Genomic DNA, 16,703 nt, shown 5'->3' on the forward strand with positions numbered 1-16,703 from the left:
TTGTGATCCCTGTTGTTTGGGATGAAAAATTTATGCAGCAGAGCTGTATGTGTGTGTGTGACATGCATGTAGCAGAGCTGTATGTGTGTGTGACATGCATGTACTAGAGCTGTATGTGTGTGTGACATACATAATTTCCTTACAATTGCTTGTCCTTTTTACAATGACAGATGTAACATCATACGTAGTGATAAGCCCTGCCCCCTGATGTGTTGGCACTTTGTGATAAATAAGGGGGTTTTGGGATACAGTTTGGGCACACAAAGTTTTGCCATCACTACCCTAGACGGAGAGAGTGCCCTCTAGTTACAGTCTTGGGTATAACATGATAGGAGATCTCTGTACTGTCCCCTCATATACCCTTTGAATAGTTATTAGAGCGCCCCTAGTTACAGACCTGGGTATAACTAGATGATGGGAGATCTCTGTACTGTCCCCTGATATATCTATGCATAGTTATTAGAGCTCCCCCTAGTTACAGTTCTGGGTATAACTAGATGATGGGAGATCTCTGTACTGTCCCCTGATATATGTATACATAGTCATCAGGCTGTCATCTGTCTTCTTTTTAAACTAAATCATCCCAGTTTTGATAACCTCTCTGGGTATTGTAGTCCGCCCATTCCAGTAATTACTTTAGTTGCCCACCTTTGTACCCACTCAAGCTGTGATATGTCTTTCTTGAGTACCGGTGCCCAAAACTGACCACAATATCCCATGTGTGGTCTGACCAGTACCTTGTAAAGAGGAACAACAATGTTCTCGTCATGCGACCTCTTTTGACGCTAGTTGCTCCAGTTAACCCCTTAATGACACGGCCTATTTTGGGCTTAAGGACGCAACGATTTTTGTCGGATTTTCTTCATTTATCAAAAGTCATAACTTTTTTATTTTTCTGTCAATGCGGCCGTGTAAGGGCTTATTCTTTTCGTGGCGAACTATAGTTTTTATCAGTGCCACTTTTGGGTACATTGACTATATTGTAAAACTTTTATTTTATTTTTTTTTATGATAGCAGGGAGAGAAAACACATCAATTCTGCCATAGATTTTTTACAGCGTTAATCATGCAGCATAAATGACACAATCCATTTTTTCTGCAGGCCGGTACGGTTACAGCGATACCAAATTTCTTAAATTTTTTTTTTTTTTAGGTTTTCCCACTTTTCTGCAATAAAACCCCTTTTTTTGGAAATCTTTTTTTTTCTCTATAGCTGCATTCAAAGTCCTGTAACTTTTTTTTATTTTTTTTATGTACGGAGCTCTATGAGGGCTTATATTTTGGAGACGAGCTGTAGTTTTTATTGGTACCATTTTGGGGTACATACAGCTCTTTTGATCACTTTTATTGCGTTTTTAGGGAGGCAAAATGCTAAAAATTACCACTTTGCCTCAGTTTTTTAGCGTTTTTTTTTCATGCTTTTTTTCCCGTGCACAGTCAAAAGCATGTGCAGCTTATTGTATGCATCATTACGAACGCGACAATACAAAATATGTGCCATTTTAATTTTTTTTAACCTATGTTTATGCTAATATGAGGAAAAGCATTAAAAAGGGTTTTTTTTTACTTTTTTTAAAAAAAAATTTTTTTTTAATTCATTTTTTAAATCTTTTTTTTTTTTACACTATTTGTGTCCCCCTGAGGGACTTACAACACTGCCCTGATGATTGCTGTGATAAGGCTTGGCAGGGCTACTGCCCTGCTATCGCTTATACAGCGATCTCAGGCACTGGCAACACAGGACACCAGTGTCTGGCATCCCATGGCAACAGGCCTGGCTCTCTGCGATTATATCGCGAGAGCCCGGCAACCTCACAGAGGGAGCGCGCTCCCTCTGTGAACTAATCCCATGCCGCGATCTACATAGATCGCGGCAGGGAAGGGGTTAACAGTGGGGGTCGCATATTCGATGCACCCCTGCTGCTGCAGCGGGAGGCTGGCTGTGACTGACAGCCGTCTCCCGCTGCGGGATAGCACAAGATCACATGTGATCTCGCGCTATCCCCAGGACGTAAGTTTGCGCCCTGTTGCAGAAAGGGGTTAAAGGGGTTTTCTCATTAGGAAAAAAATCAATACTTACCTATTCCTCCCCAGGCAGTCTTCTTACCTCATCCTCTCCTCACCGATCTTCTCCTGGCCCTCCAGTCCCCCGGGTCACGTCACCTCCAGCCGTCCAGATCCTCTACTTCCTGTTTTGGAGCGTCCATTAGCTGCAGTGAATGCTATGAGTGACGTAGGTTTCACTGCCTAGCAGCGAATGCTGAATCCTCTGCAGCCTGCTTTACTGTACATTCGCGATATCTCGTCGTCACGCAGTCACGCTAAAGCAGGCTGCCGAGGGTTCAGCATTCCCTGCTAGGCAGTGAACTCTATGTCACTAGTGACTGGGTACACTGAGCTGCAGGAAGCAGAATGCCGGCAATGTGTGCTACGTCACAGGAAGAGGAGGATCCGGCCGGCTGGAGGTGACATGACTCGGGAGACTGGAGGAGCCAGGAGAAGATCATTGAGATGAAGATCTGGTAAGAAGGCTGACTGGGGAGGAATAGGTGGGTAAGATTTTTTTATTTTTAATGACAGAATCCCTTGAAGTTTACAGGCCACAAACTTCATGTGTTTTATTTTTTTACAAGATTTTTAGCCGCTCATGTTTTTCACACAATGCTGTTAGTCATGTAGTGGACAGGAGGAGAGCGGAGAAGGGACAATACCTATCGGTCCCGCCTCTGTCCTCGATCACTCTGCAGTATTGCAAGCTTAAAGTCGTTAGAATACAGGCTGATTTATACACAGCTTTCCCGGGCTTCTACACGCATGTGAAGCAAAATCTCAAATCATCCACCTGATCCGTTCTATCGCACTCCGGAGCTCTACAATACTCCTACAAGTAACGCTGCCACCACCAGCTTTGGCATCGGTAAACTGGAAGCCGAATTATGAACACAATCTTCATCGTTATGGTTTGTTGTAAAATGGACAAGGCTGACTTTTAAATTGCAGATTTAATCTAGAAAAGGCCTCGCAGTGCAATATATCTGATTTGTACAAAAATATAAAAAGGTTGTTCACGGGACATAAGGAAATACAGTAGAATACACAAGACAGATTTTTAAAATAAACTGGTGTAAATAAAAGAAAGTTACCGGATTTGGATATTGGTCCAATGTTCCAATACATGCAGAGTCACTGAAGTGAATGGGACAGCCTTATGCTAAGGCGTATCGGTAGGATCTGACAATTTGTGGCCTGTAGGGTCCCACATTATAAAAGGACCCTCAGAAAACACTCCTTACCCGCCCCCTCTGATGTCACTGGAGAGTAGGGGTGGAGTCCTGTATTCCTGGTGGAAAATCATAATTCCCCGTTTTCAGTCATATCTCGGCGGGAAAGCCCCTCAAACGTGAATTTGGGTCTGGCATGTTCTTAGTCCTGATTTTACATATGGTTTGAGCCCACACACAGCTGAGTTGACATCCATATTTCCCCAGATATGCAGTTCTGGGTGCTCTGAGCCTTGGACCTCAATGCCTGTAGATGTGTTTTTGTTCGGCTGGTCAGACCGATTCTGAAAATCTAATTTCATATCTGGCTAAGACCTTCATACGCCCAAATATCCTTTGTTAAATGATTTCCTTCTGATGTAAAATTGGGCACCAGGATGTCTGCGTGAATCATCCAAGGTGCCAATCCATGCCAGCAGGGGCCTATTTAGCATCTCCTTATCAGTAGTCCGTGGGACAAAGGGCTTCCTGTCCTCCTGTAGATCGAAGGCTTGCCAGATACAAAGGAGAGGAATAAGATTAGAACACTGAAGGATCCCTCTGACCACTAGGATGTAGACTCCTCTGTATAAGACTAGTACGTCCTAGTGGCTGAAGGACTAGATCCCTCTGACCACCAGGATGTAGACTCCTCTGTAGAAGAATAGTAAGTCCTAGCGGCTGAAGGACCAGATCACTCTGAGCACCAGGATGTAGACTCCTCTGTATAAGAATAGTAAGTCCTAGTGGCTGAAGGAGCAGATCCCTCTGACCACCAGGATGTAGACTCCTCTGTATAAGAATAGTAAGTCCTAGTGACTGAAGGACCAGATCCCTCTGACCAGAAGGATGTAGAATCCTTTGCATAAGAATAGTAAGTCCGTGCTGCTGAAGCAGCAGATCCTTCTGACCACCAGGATGTAGACTCCTCTATGTAAGAACAGTAACTCTTAGTAGATGGAGCAGATTCCTCTGACCACCAGGTTGTTGACTCCTCTGTCTAAGAATAATTAGTCCTAGCGGCTGAAGGAGCAGATACCTCTGACAAACAGGATGTAGACTCCTTTGTAGAAGAATAGTAAGTCCTAGTAGATGAAGGACCAGATGCCTCTGATCACCAGGATGTAGAAGATGCAATCCTTTGCAGGGCAGGGTGAGGCTGGCGGGCGCCCCCTGCAGGTTATTTTGGTGGCCATTTGTATGACCTTCAGGATGTTTTCCATCTGTCATCAGGAATGTATTAGCGGTTCCTCACTAGTGATATTTGTTATCTCCGTGACGGCAGCGTGTAACGGGTTTTGCTATAGAAGCGGTCGGCCTACTTTCTGCTACAGATTGGGCCCAGACGGGATAGGGCGGTGTAAACTTTACTGAGGTTTGTGCGGCTTATTGGATGCCTCGATCCGGACGCTGGTAAACGTTTAGGTCGTGGAGTCAGTAAGTAATTAGTACAGAGAAGTAATTAGATGGGAATGGCCTCATCTTCTCACTCCTTTTCTGGAGGAGCCACGGGCATGGCTTGATAGGCATTCTGCCAGGACAGCCCCGGGGCGTTACAGAGGGCCCCCGGCTGCCATGACACCTGCACGGCTCCCTGCGATCTCATCCCATTTTAAATGGCGCTATCAGAATTGACAGCTTATCGGAGTTGGTATCAGCCGCAGTAAACAGCCGGCGCTCGCGCTGTATGGAGGGAGATCGCCGCGCGTTCATACATACCCTGACGCTGCAGGACGTACATGTACTACCTATAGCACTAAGGGGTTATAGGATTCCAGCAAATGTTTTTATAAAATTTCCTATTAAATGAATTCCTAATAAAGCATTTCTAAGGTTCTCCCACATTAAATGCTGCTATTAAAAATCCTACTTGTCCCTCACAATACCGGCGCTCATCCAGCTTTATTAGCAGATATAATAGCAATTGTCGTTGGGCGGTGGGGATGAGAAATGGCTGCAGGAAGGGGTTAACGGGAGGCTGTCCGGAGGATTCTGCTGCCCGATGTCACACATACATCCCAACACGCATGTACATTGCAGACATCTATATTGTGCGCTAAAACACTGCAGCGCTTCAGAGAAAACCCTGTAAAAAGCAGCTGAACTTGGAGATGTTGGTTTTTGTGGTTTTTACATCGGTTCATATTGTTTCCATTCAGGTCCCTACAGGACTGATTCATCAAAGATGGAGAAGGATAGAAACAAGATGGCGGAGAGTGTATTCAACCTCACCCTAGAGATACTCCTCCAGCTGACTGGGGAGGTGAGAGACTCTGATGATGTCACATTACATCATTCTTATCTATGGTAATAACAGATGATGTCACTGGAGAGGGGAGAGATTCTGGTGATGTCATATGTCATTCTCATCTATGGTAATAACAGATGATGTCCGTGAAGAGGTGATGGACTCTGTAATTGTCTGTAGTGATATTTATTAATGTCTCCCCATATACAGGATTACACAGTAGTGAAGAAGACCTCTAGTGATGACTGTCGGGCCCCTGTGTGTGATGGATGGGGAAGACCCCTGAGCCCAATCATGGGGCCCCCACTTCGCCCCCTAATACATGAGAACATCAATGTACAGAAGATTCTAGAACTCGCCAACAAGATGATTGAGCTGCTGACCGGAGAGGTGACGCTGCAGGGAATGCTGGGACATTATACAGTAACAGCACTGGAGGCTTCTGGGTAATGACTGTATATTGTGTTGTCAGGTTCCTATAAGGTGTCAGGATGTTGCTGTCTATTTCTCCGTGGAGGAGTGGGAGTATTTGGAAGGACACAAGGATCTGTACAAGGAGGCCATGATGGAGACCCGCCAGCCGCTCCCATCACCAGGTAATGGATGTATGTAGCAGGATCATAGCTGTGGAGGGGTGATGTGGGGCATGTGCCCCTGGTGCTTGTAGGCAGGAAGTGGGGTGTGAGCCAGGCAGGACACTGTGCTAGCTGGATTAGTAGAGCCATTCACTACACAGTTGATTAAAGTCAGTATAATCAGAAGGCCTACATATCACCAATACACATGTAGGCCCCCGGCACACGGGCGGAAATTCCGCAGCAGGATTTCCCGCAGAATTTACGCCTTTGGAAGCTGCCATAAGATTTTGTTAGAAAACGCAGTCCTATGCAGACGGCCGCCATTTGTCTGCGCGAAATCACGTGTGGAAAACAAATCGTGGTATGCTCTGAGAGCCCCACACAGAAATGTCACTCCCCGGCTGGCGGCTCCGCTCCGGCATGTGCCTGCTGGCCAGCAGCTGGCAGATCAAAGAGCCTGAGCCGCGCTGGTCCCTGCAGGGGCTCGGGTCGGGTTCCTCTGCGACAATTCTCGCAGCAGGATCTGACCCGGTCGTCTGCAGGCGGCCTTATTAATTGCTGATATGTAAGCATCCCGGTCCTACAGTGACACTAGTCAGCGACTATATGGCGGATGACTGATATATCAAACAGAATGTGTCTACAGAAGATCTCTGCTCCACCAGCCCTACTGCTGCAGTAGCCGGCGGCGGTGCAGGGCTGGAAAGGCGCCTTGGCCCATGCTGCCCCTGTCCCCCCAACTATCCCCACCATCTCCTCCGCTTTGCATTTAATCCCTGCAGGACCGGAGGAGGAGGGATCTGGCATCACCGGTAAGAGCTGCTAGGTTGTATCTACAAAGTGGATATCCAGCTTAGTGGGACTCGTAAAATATCGTTGTCCGCCTTTATTGTTCTCTTAGTTTCATATTGGTAATTGATAGAACCCCTCTAAATTGGTGAAGGGGTCACCAGTACGGCTATGGCTACATGGAGACTCTGACCACAATACTCTTCTCATTGGGATGTAATGGCGGTCAGTACGGTTGTATCGCAGTTTGCTGTGACCCTACCATTACATGAAGCCCGGCTAATTTGGACTTCTTGTGATTGTCGGGGCGGGGGGGGGGGGGGGGGGCAAACTACAAGCCACAATGCGTTCCCCTTCACAGAAGTAGTGGATGAAAGTTGTTTCGTGGATATCGCCTATCTGGGTGTCAGGAAAGCCTTTGTACAGTTTCACATTAACCCCTTAGTGACGGAGCCAAATTTTGAAAATCTGACATGCGTCGTTCAACATAGCATAACTCCGTAAAGGTTTTGCATATCCCAGTGATTCTGACAGTGTTTTTTCGCCACATGTTGTAATTCATTTAGCTGGTAAAAATAGACTGATAGTATTTATGTATATTTATTAAAAGTACCAATATTGGGAACATTTTGAAAAAATTGTCATTTTTTTCACATTTTCAGCTATAATATCTCAAATATGTCCAAGCATACTGTACAAAGTTTTGATGGGATATATAGTTCCACCTGTTTACTTTATTCTGGATGCACGTTTAAAAAACTTGTGTGTTTTTTTAACCATTTAGGAGCCGTACAAATTTAACATTACTTTTCAGCATTTTGAAGAACGCTTTGTTTTCTTACACCAAGCTAAGATTGCAAAGGCTTATAGGTGTCAGAATGATAGATACCCCCACAAATGACCCCAATTTAAAAACTACACCCCTTAATGTATCAGCTGAGGGAGTCAGGAGTATTTTGACCACACAGCTTTTTTTCAGGAATTCAAATTTAAAGACCTATTTTTTTTTCTATAGCGCACATGAAAATGAGGATTGACACCCCAAAATGGATCCCCCTGTTTGTCCAGTGTTCAGAGACATGCGCATTGTGGCCCTAATCTTATGTCTGGATGCACAACGTGGGCCAAAATGAAAGGAGTAGTCGGTGTCTTTCAGAACATAAATTTGCTTGAAGGTGTTTTAGGCCCCATTGCCCACTTGTAGAGCTCTTGAGTGGCCAAAACCATAGAGAAACCCCACAAATGACCCCATTTTGAAAACTAGACCCCTTACCAAATTTATCTAGGGGTGTACTGTGTATTTTGAACCCACAGTTTTTGAATGAATTCAAGGAAAGCAAAAGGAAAAAATTGTGATTTTTCTTTTTTTTTGGCAATTGTCATTTTAGAAAACGCTTTTTTTGAACAGCACGCACATGAATGAAGACTTCCACCCCAAAAGAGATACCCCTGTTTGTCCCGTGTTCAGAGACATGCCCATTGTGGCCCTAGTCTTATGTCTGGATGCACAACGGGGCCCAAAATGAAAGGAGTAATCGGTGACTTTCAGAACAGACATTTTGCATGAAGGTGATTTAGGCCCCATTGCCCACTTGTAGAGCCCTTGAGCGGCCAAAACCATAGAGAAACCCCACAAATGACCCCATTTTGAAAACTAGACCTCTTAATAAATTCATCTAGGGGTGTACTGTGTATTGTAACCCTACAGTATTTTTCATTTTTTTGTCAATTTTTGTCAATTTAAAAACAGGTTTTTTTCGTAAAGCACACACATGAATGAAGACGTTCACCCCAAAATGGACACCCCCGTTTGTCCCGTGTTCAAAAACATTCCCGCTGTGGTCCCAATCTACTTACAGGAAACATGGCGAGGCCTGTAATGGAGGGAACACCGTTGTATTGCAGGGCACAACTGAATAAATTCCAGGCCCCATTGCCCAATTGTACAAAATAAAAATTGACACGTTGAAAAATACATTTCCTGGGCTCCCCGACTCCTGCGCATGTGTCCGGTGTTTTGCCGGTGGTCGCATGTGCAGAATCCGGGAACGTTCACGGAGAAAGATCGCGTCGACTTGCAAATACGGAGCCCCCGCTAAAAAGTTTCATCTCCTCTCACCGATCACATCAGGGAGGGGAGATAAAGCTTCACCTTTTTTTACTTTTAAGTGATCGCCATTATCCATTGGAAAATGGCGAACACGTGATCAGGAACCGCTCACTGCGGCTCTCCGTGAAATCTCCAGGCTCTCGGCTAAATTTTGTAGCCAGGAGCAGGGAGATTTTGAATTTCCCGGGCAATCTTTGACTTTTGCGAATGCGTCCGCCATTTTGGCGATAGGCGCGTGCGCAAAAGCTAGGGTAAGGTCCGCGGATAAATCCAGGGGCCTTACGTATGTCATTTCATCCTCCCTCACGGATATGATCCGTGGGGGGAGATGAAATGTAAGCTTTTTACACTTTAAATGATCACATGCTGGGTGACATCCCTCTGCTCCTGGCTACACATGGCAGCCAGGAGCAGAGAGATTTTGAATTTACGCCCTGTTGTGGGAAGGGGTTGAAGCCTTATGCTGAGGCGTATCTGTAGGATCTGACAATTTGGGGCCTGTAGGGTCCCACATTATAAAAGGACCCTCAGAACGCTCCTTACCCCGCCCCCTCTGATGTCACTGGTGGGTTGGGTCCTGGATTCCTGGTGGAAAATCATAATTCCCTGTTTTCGGTCATATCTTGGCGGGAAAGCCCCCCAAACGTGAATATGGACGTGGCATATTCTTTGTTCTGATATTACATATGGTTTGAGCCCACGCACGGATGGGTTGACATCCATATTTCCCCAGATATGCAGTTCTGGGTGCTCTGAGCCTTGGACCTCAATGCCTGTAGATGTGTTTTGTTCGGCTGGTCAGCCAGATTCTCAAAATATAATTCATATTGGGCTAAGACCTTCATTCACCCAAATATCCTTTATTAAATGATTTCCTTCTGATGTAAAATTGGGCACCAGGATGTCTGCCTGAACCATCCAAGGTGCCAATCCATGCCAGCAGGGGCCTATTTAGCATCTCCTTGTCAGTAGCCGGTGGGACAAAGGGCTTCCTGTCCTCCTGTAGATCGAAGGCTTGCCAGATACAAAGGAGAGGAATAAGAGATTAGAACACTGAATTCATCCAGCTTTCCCAGGGCCTGACAAATGACAACCATAACATGGAAGCTGAGATAGGCCCAAGGCCTGACACAACAATGCCTGACGGCCTGAAGTCTCTACACCACCCTATGCTACTTATCCAGGAAACTGCCATCCAGAACTCATTATGGTCAACGGGGTCTGTCCAGTACCTTATCCTCTGTATAAGAATAGTAAGTCGTAGTGGCTGAAGGACCAGATCCCTCTGACCACCAGGATGAAGACTCCTCTGTATAAGACTAGTAAATCCTAGCGGCTGAAGGACCAGATCCCTCTGACCACCAGGATGTAGACTCCTCTGTAAAGGAATAGTAACTCTTAGTAGATGGAGCAGATTCTTCTGACAACCAGGTTGTTGATTCCTCTGTCTAAGAATAATTAGTCCTAGCGGCTCAAGGACCAGATTCCTCTTACCACCGGGATGTAGACTTCTCTGTATAAGAATAGTAAGTCCTAGTAGATGAAGGACGAGATGCCTCTGATCACCAGGGTGTAGAAGATGCAATCCTTTGCAGGGCAGGGTGAGGCTGGAGGGCGCCCCCTGCAGGTTTATTTTGGTGGCCATTTGTATGACCTTCAGGATGTTTTCCATCTGTCATCAGGAATGTATTAGCCGTTCCTCGCTAGTGATATTTGTTATCTCTGAGACGGCAGCGTGTAACGGGTTTTCGCTATAGAAGCGGTCGGCCTACTTTCTGCTACAGATTGGGCCCAGACGGGATAGGGCGGTGTAAACTTTACTGAGGTTTGTGCGGATTATTGGATGCCGCGATCCGGACGCTGGTAAACGTTTAGGTCGTGGAGTCAGTACGTAATTAGTACAGAGAAGTAATTAGATGGGAATGGGCTCAACGTCTCACTCCTTTTCTGGAGGAGCCACGGGCATGGCTTGATAGGCATTCTGCCAGGACAGCCCGGGGCGTCACAGAGGGCCCCCGGCTGCCATGACGCCCGGACGGCTCCCTGCGATCTCATTGCATTTTAAATGGCGCTATCAGAATTGACCGCTTATCGGAGTTGGTATCAGCCGCAGTAAACAGCCGGCGCTCGCACTGTATGGAGGGAGATCGCCGCGCGTTCATACATACCCCGACGCTGCAGGACGTACATGTACTACCTATAGCACTAAGGGGTTAAAGGATTCCAGCAAATGTTTTTATAAAATGTCCTATTAAATGAATTCCTAATAAAGTATTTCTAAGGTTCTCCCACATTAAATGCTGCTATTAAAAATCCTACTTGTCCCTCACAATACCGGCGCTCATCCAGCTTTATTAGCAGATATAATAGCAATTGTCGTTGGGCGGTGGGGATGAGAAATGGCTGCAGGAAGGGGTTAACGGGAGGCTGTCCGGAGGATTCTGCTGCCCGATGTCACACATACATCCCAACACGCATGTACATTGCAGACATCTATATTGTGCGCTAAAACACTGCAGCGCTTCAGAGAAAACCCTGTAAAAAGCAGCTGAACTTGGAGATGTTGGTTTTTGTGGTTTTTACATTGGTTCATATTGTTTCCATTCAGGTCCCTACAGGACTGATTCATCAGAGATGGAGAAGGACAGAAACAAGATGGCGGAGAGTGTATTCAACCTCACCCTAGAGATACTCCTCCAGCTGACTGGGGAGGTGAGAGATTCTGATGATGTCACATTACATCATTCTTATCTATGGTAATAACAGACGATGTCACTGGAGAGGAGAGAGATTCTGATGATGTCACATTACATCATTCTTATCTATAGTAATAACAGATGATGTCACTGGAGAGGGGAGAGATTCTGATGATGTCATGTGTCATTCTTATCTATGGTAATGACTGATGATGTCACTGGGGAGGTGATGGACTCTGGAAATGTCTGTAGTGATATTTATAAATGTCTCCCCATATACAGGATTACACAATAGTGAAGAAGACCTCTAGTGATGACTGTCGGGCCCCTGTGTGTGATGGATGGGGAAGACCCCTGAGCCCAATCATGGGGCCCCCACTTCGCCCCCTGATACATGAGGACATCAATGTAGGGAAGATTCTAGAACTCACCAACAAGATGATTGAGCTGCTGACTGGAGAGGTGACGCTGCAGGGAATGCTGGGACATTATACAGTAACAGCACTGGAGGCTTCTGGGTAATGACTGTATATTGTGTTGTCAGGTTCCTATAAGGTGTCAGGATGTCGCTGTCTATTTCTCCATGGAGGAGTGGGAGTATTTAGAAGGACACAAGGATCTGTACAAGGACGCCATGATGGAGACCCGCCAGCCGCTCCCATTACCAGGTAATGGATATATTTAGGATCATAGCTGTGGAGGGGTGATGTGGGGCATGTGCCCCTGGTGCTTGTAGGCAGGAAGTGGGGTGTGAGCCAGGCAGGACACTGTGCTAGTTGGATTAGTAGAGCCATTCACTACACAGTTGTTAATTAAAGTCAGTGTATAATCAGAATTCCTACGGATCACCAATACACATTTACTAATTGCTGATATGTAAGCATCCCAGTCATACAGTGATACTAGTCAGCGACTACATGGCGGATGGCTGCTGTATCGCGCATCAGTAAGAGAATGTGGCTACCGAAGATCTCTGCTTCAACAGACATACTGCTACAGTAGTCGGCGGCGGTGCAGGGCTGGAGAGGTGCCTTGGCCCATGCTACCCCCGTCCCCCCAAGTATCACTACCAGCTCCTGCTCCGCTTTGCATATAGTCCCTGCAGGACTGGAGGAAGAGGGATCTGGCATCACCGGTAAGAGCTGCTAGGTTGTATCTACAGAGTGGGAATCCTGCTTGGTGGGACTTGTGAGCGATGGTGGCCAATAATATATCATTGTCTGCCTTTATTGTTATCTTAGTTTCATATTGGTAATTCGTAGAACCCCTCTAAATTGGTGAAGGGGTCACAGTACGGCTACATGGTGACTCTGGCCACAATACTTTTCTCATTGGGATGTAATGGCGGTCAGTACGGTTGTATCGCAGTTTGCTGTGACCCTACAATTACATGAAGCCCGGCTAGTTTGGACTTCTTGTGATTGTTGGGGCGGGGGGGCAGACTACAAGCCACAATGCATTCCCCTTCACAGAAGTAGTGGATGAAAGTGGTGTCGTGGATATCACCTATCTGGGTGTCAGGAAAGCCTTTGTACAGTTTCACATAAAAATGAATCTCTGAGCTCTTATTGGCTGCAGTCCCTGTGACGTCCCACAAACCGGGCGGGACTGCAGCTGTAAACTGAGACCGGAGGGGGGACATAGCACCATGGTGGGACACAGCGGGAGGGGGGAGAGGTGAGTATATGACAGTTGGTTGTATTGCTCAGTGGGGAAGGGGGTTGCCCCCAGATGGTACCACTAGGTATTTATTATATAGTTTTTGGTATTATTACCCTCATTTAGTGCTTGTATTAAACTCTATAGAACCTATTAATAAAGTTATGTTTTACTGCTACATTTAGTGATTTACCAGCATTATTTGCACATCATCTCTCGGTGGTAACCCCCTCCCCAGTAATGCTTCAGCTCCGATAACTGAACATCATTAACCCCTTAATAACGCTGCCCCCTTTTTTTTCTCCAGTTTTGTTTTTTCCTCCGCCCCTTTTAAAAAATTGTAACACGTTTTATTTACCCATCGACGTCACTGTACGAGGGTTTGTTTTTTGCTGGACGAGTTGTATTTTTCAATGGTTTTATTTAACGTACCGTATAAGGTATGAAAAACTCTTTATGAAATTCTAAGTGGCGTTAAATGAAAACAAACCGAGATTCTGCCTTTTTTCGTCTTGTTTCTACGGCGCACAAACCTTATTTTATGGGTCAGTACGATTACTACACCAAATTTCTATAGTTTTTTTTTCCTTTACTGTACTACTTTTATTTTTCTCAAAGACATTTGGTTTCTTTAAATTCTTTTCTTCCGCCATCTTCTGCTCCCATTAACTTTTACATTTTCCATTGACATAGTTGTCCGCGAACTCAGCTTTTGCGAGATGTCCTGTAGTTTGATATGAACGACCACTTGTCTGTGAATATGGTGGTGCCATCGCTCCGCCCCCTGGTGATGTCATTGAAGTTTTTACAACATATGTAAAACAGTCTTACCGACAGAAGAACAGCACAGTTAGGGCTCTTGAAAAGTGGATGACAAAAATAATAAAATTAGAATAACACTGATCTGCTATTATGTCAGACACAACTCAGCAGTCCTGACAGAACACACTGACCTACCACCACCACAGAGATCCGGTGGGCTAAAGGACCTGTGGTGATGTCACTGCTGTGGGAGGAGCCAAGCTGTGTTTGTCTTCTGTAATAAGCTACTGTTTGTGTGATGTGCCTCCAGAAACACTGGGACTATAATGTCCTGGTAGTAATAATTAATAGTCTTGGAATACATACAACGTTTTCCTTTTAGTCATTTTTATTGGGTTTTATAATAAAGTTGACACATTTGTTGGGTTAGAATACGGTTTCTGTACCGTGACAGAGAGCTCTTAAACATGCGATACATTGTTGAACAGTAAAGAGACTGATGCTCCTTCTTACAAAAGTAATAGCTGCTGGGTAATGTAGTTCATCACTGGAGTACTAGATATCAGCTATAGAAACTTGTTGGTACAACTTCAAGGCTTTTACCTTATGGCTAAAGGATCTGTTAGGGGAAGGAGGGGGTTTAAGACCTGGATATATGAAGGGTGGGATGTGAAGGGGTTTGTATGCTAATTGAGGGGTGATTTGTCAGCAAATGTCCCATTTGGATATAAGGGATCCAATGTTCTGCTTTGGACTGGCAGTATTGTTTCGTAGGTGCAGCTAGATGAGACTATAGAAGAAATTTCATTTAATGAAAGAAATTCTGGAGCTTTTCCAGTTGTGCGCCATTGTAAGATGAGTTGTGTGTAGTATATGGCCACCCAATGGGAAGTTATCTATCCCTAGCAGTAGACGCGCAAAATCCAGTTTGCTTTTAGTTGCGTAGAGGTGGAGGGTTTCTATCATGTTAAACACCTTTTTCCAAAGGGTGGAGATTAGAGGGCAACTTCAAAAAAAATGGAACAGTGATCCTATTTGTCCACAGTTTCTCCAACAATGAGGGGATGCACTGCTATAGATGTATGAGGTCTACGAGGGGATGCGCTGCTATAGATGTATGAGGTCTACGAGGGGATGCACTGCTATAGATGTATGAGGTCTACGAGGGGATGCGCTGCTATAGATGCATGAGGTCTATGAGGGGATGCGCTGCTATAGATGTATGAGATCTACGAGGGGATGCGCTGCTATAGATGTATGAGGTCTACGAGGGGATGCGCTGCTATAGATATATGAGGTCTACGAGGGGATGCGCTGCTAGAGATGTATGAGGTCTAAGAGGGGATGCGCTGCTAGAGATGTATGAGGTCTACGAGGGGATGCGCTGCTAGAGATGTATGAGGTCTACGAGGGGATGCTCTGCTAGAGATGTATGAGGTCTACGAGGGGATGCGCTGCTATAGATGTATGAGGTCTACGAGGGGATGTGCTGCTAGAGATGTATGACGTCTACGAGGGGATGCACTGCTAGAGATGTATGAGGTCTACGAGGGGATGCGCTGTTATAGATGTATGAGGTCTACGAGGGGATGCGCTGCTATAGATGTATGAGGTCTACGAGGGGATGCGCTGCTATGGATGTATGAGGCCTTAATGGAGTATAGTACAATCTGACCAATAATTTATAGTACTGTTCATGGTCGGATGCGCATCATGTAGATTTTACAGCCCATTTTTGGTCGGTTTGCCATTCTTGTAGGCTGAATTGCCTTGAGAGGTCCATTTCCCATTCTAGAAATGATACTTTTTTTTTCTTCGAAACATATCAGATAAAAATTCATAGATTTGTTGTGTCTGATTCTTGTATTGGTTAAGGGGATTGGATATTTGGTCTTTTAAAATCGTTGGAATATTGATTTGCCTGGCCGGGTGCGAAGAGGTTTTCTTACTTGGAGGAATACATAAAACTCGGAAGAGGGAATTTTATATTTTTCCTGGATTGAAGAGAATGTTGTCAATTATCCGTTATAGTAAATCTGCTGCCGATTTAATCCCAGTGTTTGACCGTACATCGAGGGAGATTTCAGGGATCAAAAACTAAAATGTTGACCGGGGGATTGGAGGAATCTGGCTATCCTGGGGAAGGAGGTCTTTTTGAATCCTGTTCTCCACCCTATTAAGGTTGCCTGTAGTGGGGGAAGGTATGAGGAGGACAAGTGAATGGGGCGGCTGGAGAGGAACCGGAAAAAGGGTTTTCAGTCTGAGATTTGTGCAAAGTGACATTCTACTGATGGCCATGTGTCGGGATGAGTAGCACATAGGTGTTTGCTTTGATTTGATCAATCAAAAATGATTTGTGGTAGTTTTGGAGGTTAGGTAGGCTTAGGCCACCATGTTTTTTATTTTTGATCAAGAGAATGCAATGTGGGGTTTTGCTTTTTGCCAAATGAATGAGTTCATTTGTTTGTGGAGGGAAGCGCAGGTTGTGATCGGGATGGGTATAGGGAGGGTCCATAGATGATAGAGGATTTTAGGGAGTGTAACATCTAATATAGTATAATCCTGTCCATCCATCCCAACCCCAAGGAGGCTCGTCTGTCC

General features: G+C 45.4%; 1 protein-coding gene across 3 annotated transcripts in view; it reads left to right on the forward strand.

Moving 5' to 3' along the window:
* Positions 1-5,103: 5,103 nt before the first annotated feature.
* The window catches only part of LOC136595184 (zinc finger protein 585A-like), a 60,194-nt gene continuing 48,594 nt past the window's right edge, over positions 5,104-16,703 (forward strand). The window contains exons 1-6 of one of the 3 annotated variants that reach the window (XM_066588695.1): positions 5,104-5,523; positions 5,719-5,898; positions 5,981-6,104; positions 11,594-11,697; positions 11,964-12,143; positions 12,226-12,349. In XM_066588695.1, the coding sequence (XP_066444792.1) occupies positions 5,446-5,523; positions 5,719-5,898; positions 5,981-6,104; positions 11,594-11,697; positions 11,964-12,143; positions 12,226-12,349 (790 nt within the window). In that variant the 5' untranslated portion in view covers positions 5,104-5,445. The remainder of the gene's footprint in view (positions 5,524-5,718; positions 5,899-5,980; positions 6,105-11,593; positions 11,698-11,963; positions 12,144-12,225; positions 12,350-16,703) is intronic. The other 2 variants (XM_066588697.1, XM_066588696.1) reach the window with 2 other exon arrangements.

Source organism: Eleutherodactylus coqui, unplaced genomic scaffold (assembly GCF_035609145.1).
Source record: "Eleutherodactylus coqui strain aEleCoq1 unplaced genomic scaffold, aEleCoq1.hap1 HAP1_SCAFFOLD_334, whole genome shotgun sequence".
Classification (NCBI taxonomy): Eukaryota; Metazoa; Chordata; class Amphibia; order Anura; family Eleutherodactylidae; genus Eleutherodactylus; species Eleutherodactylus coqui.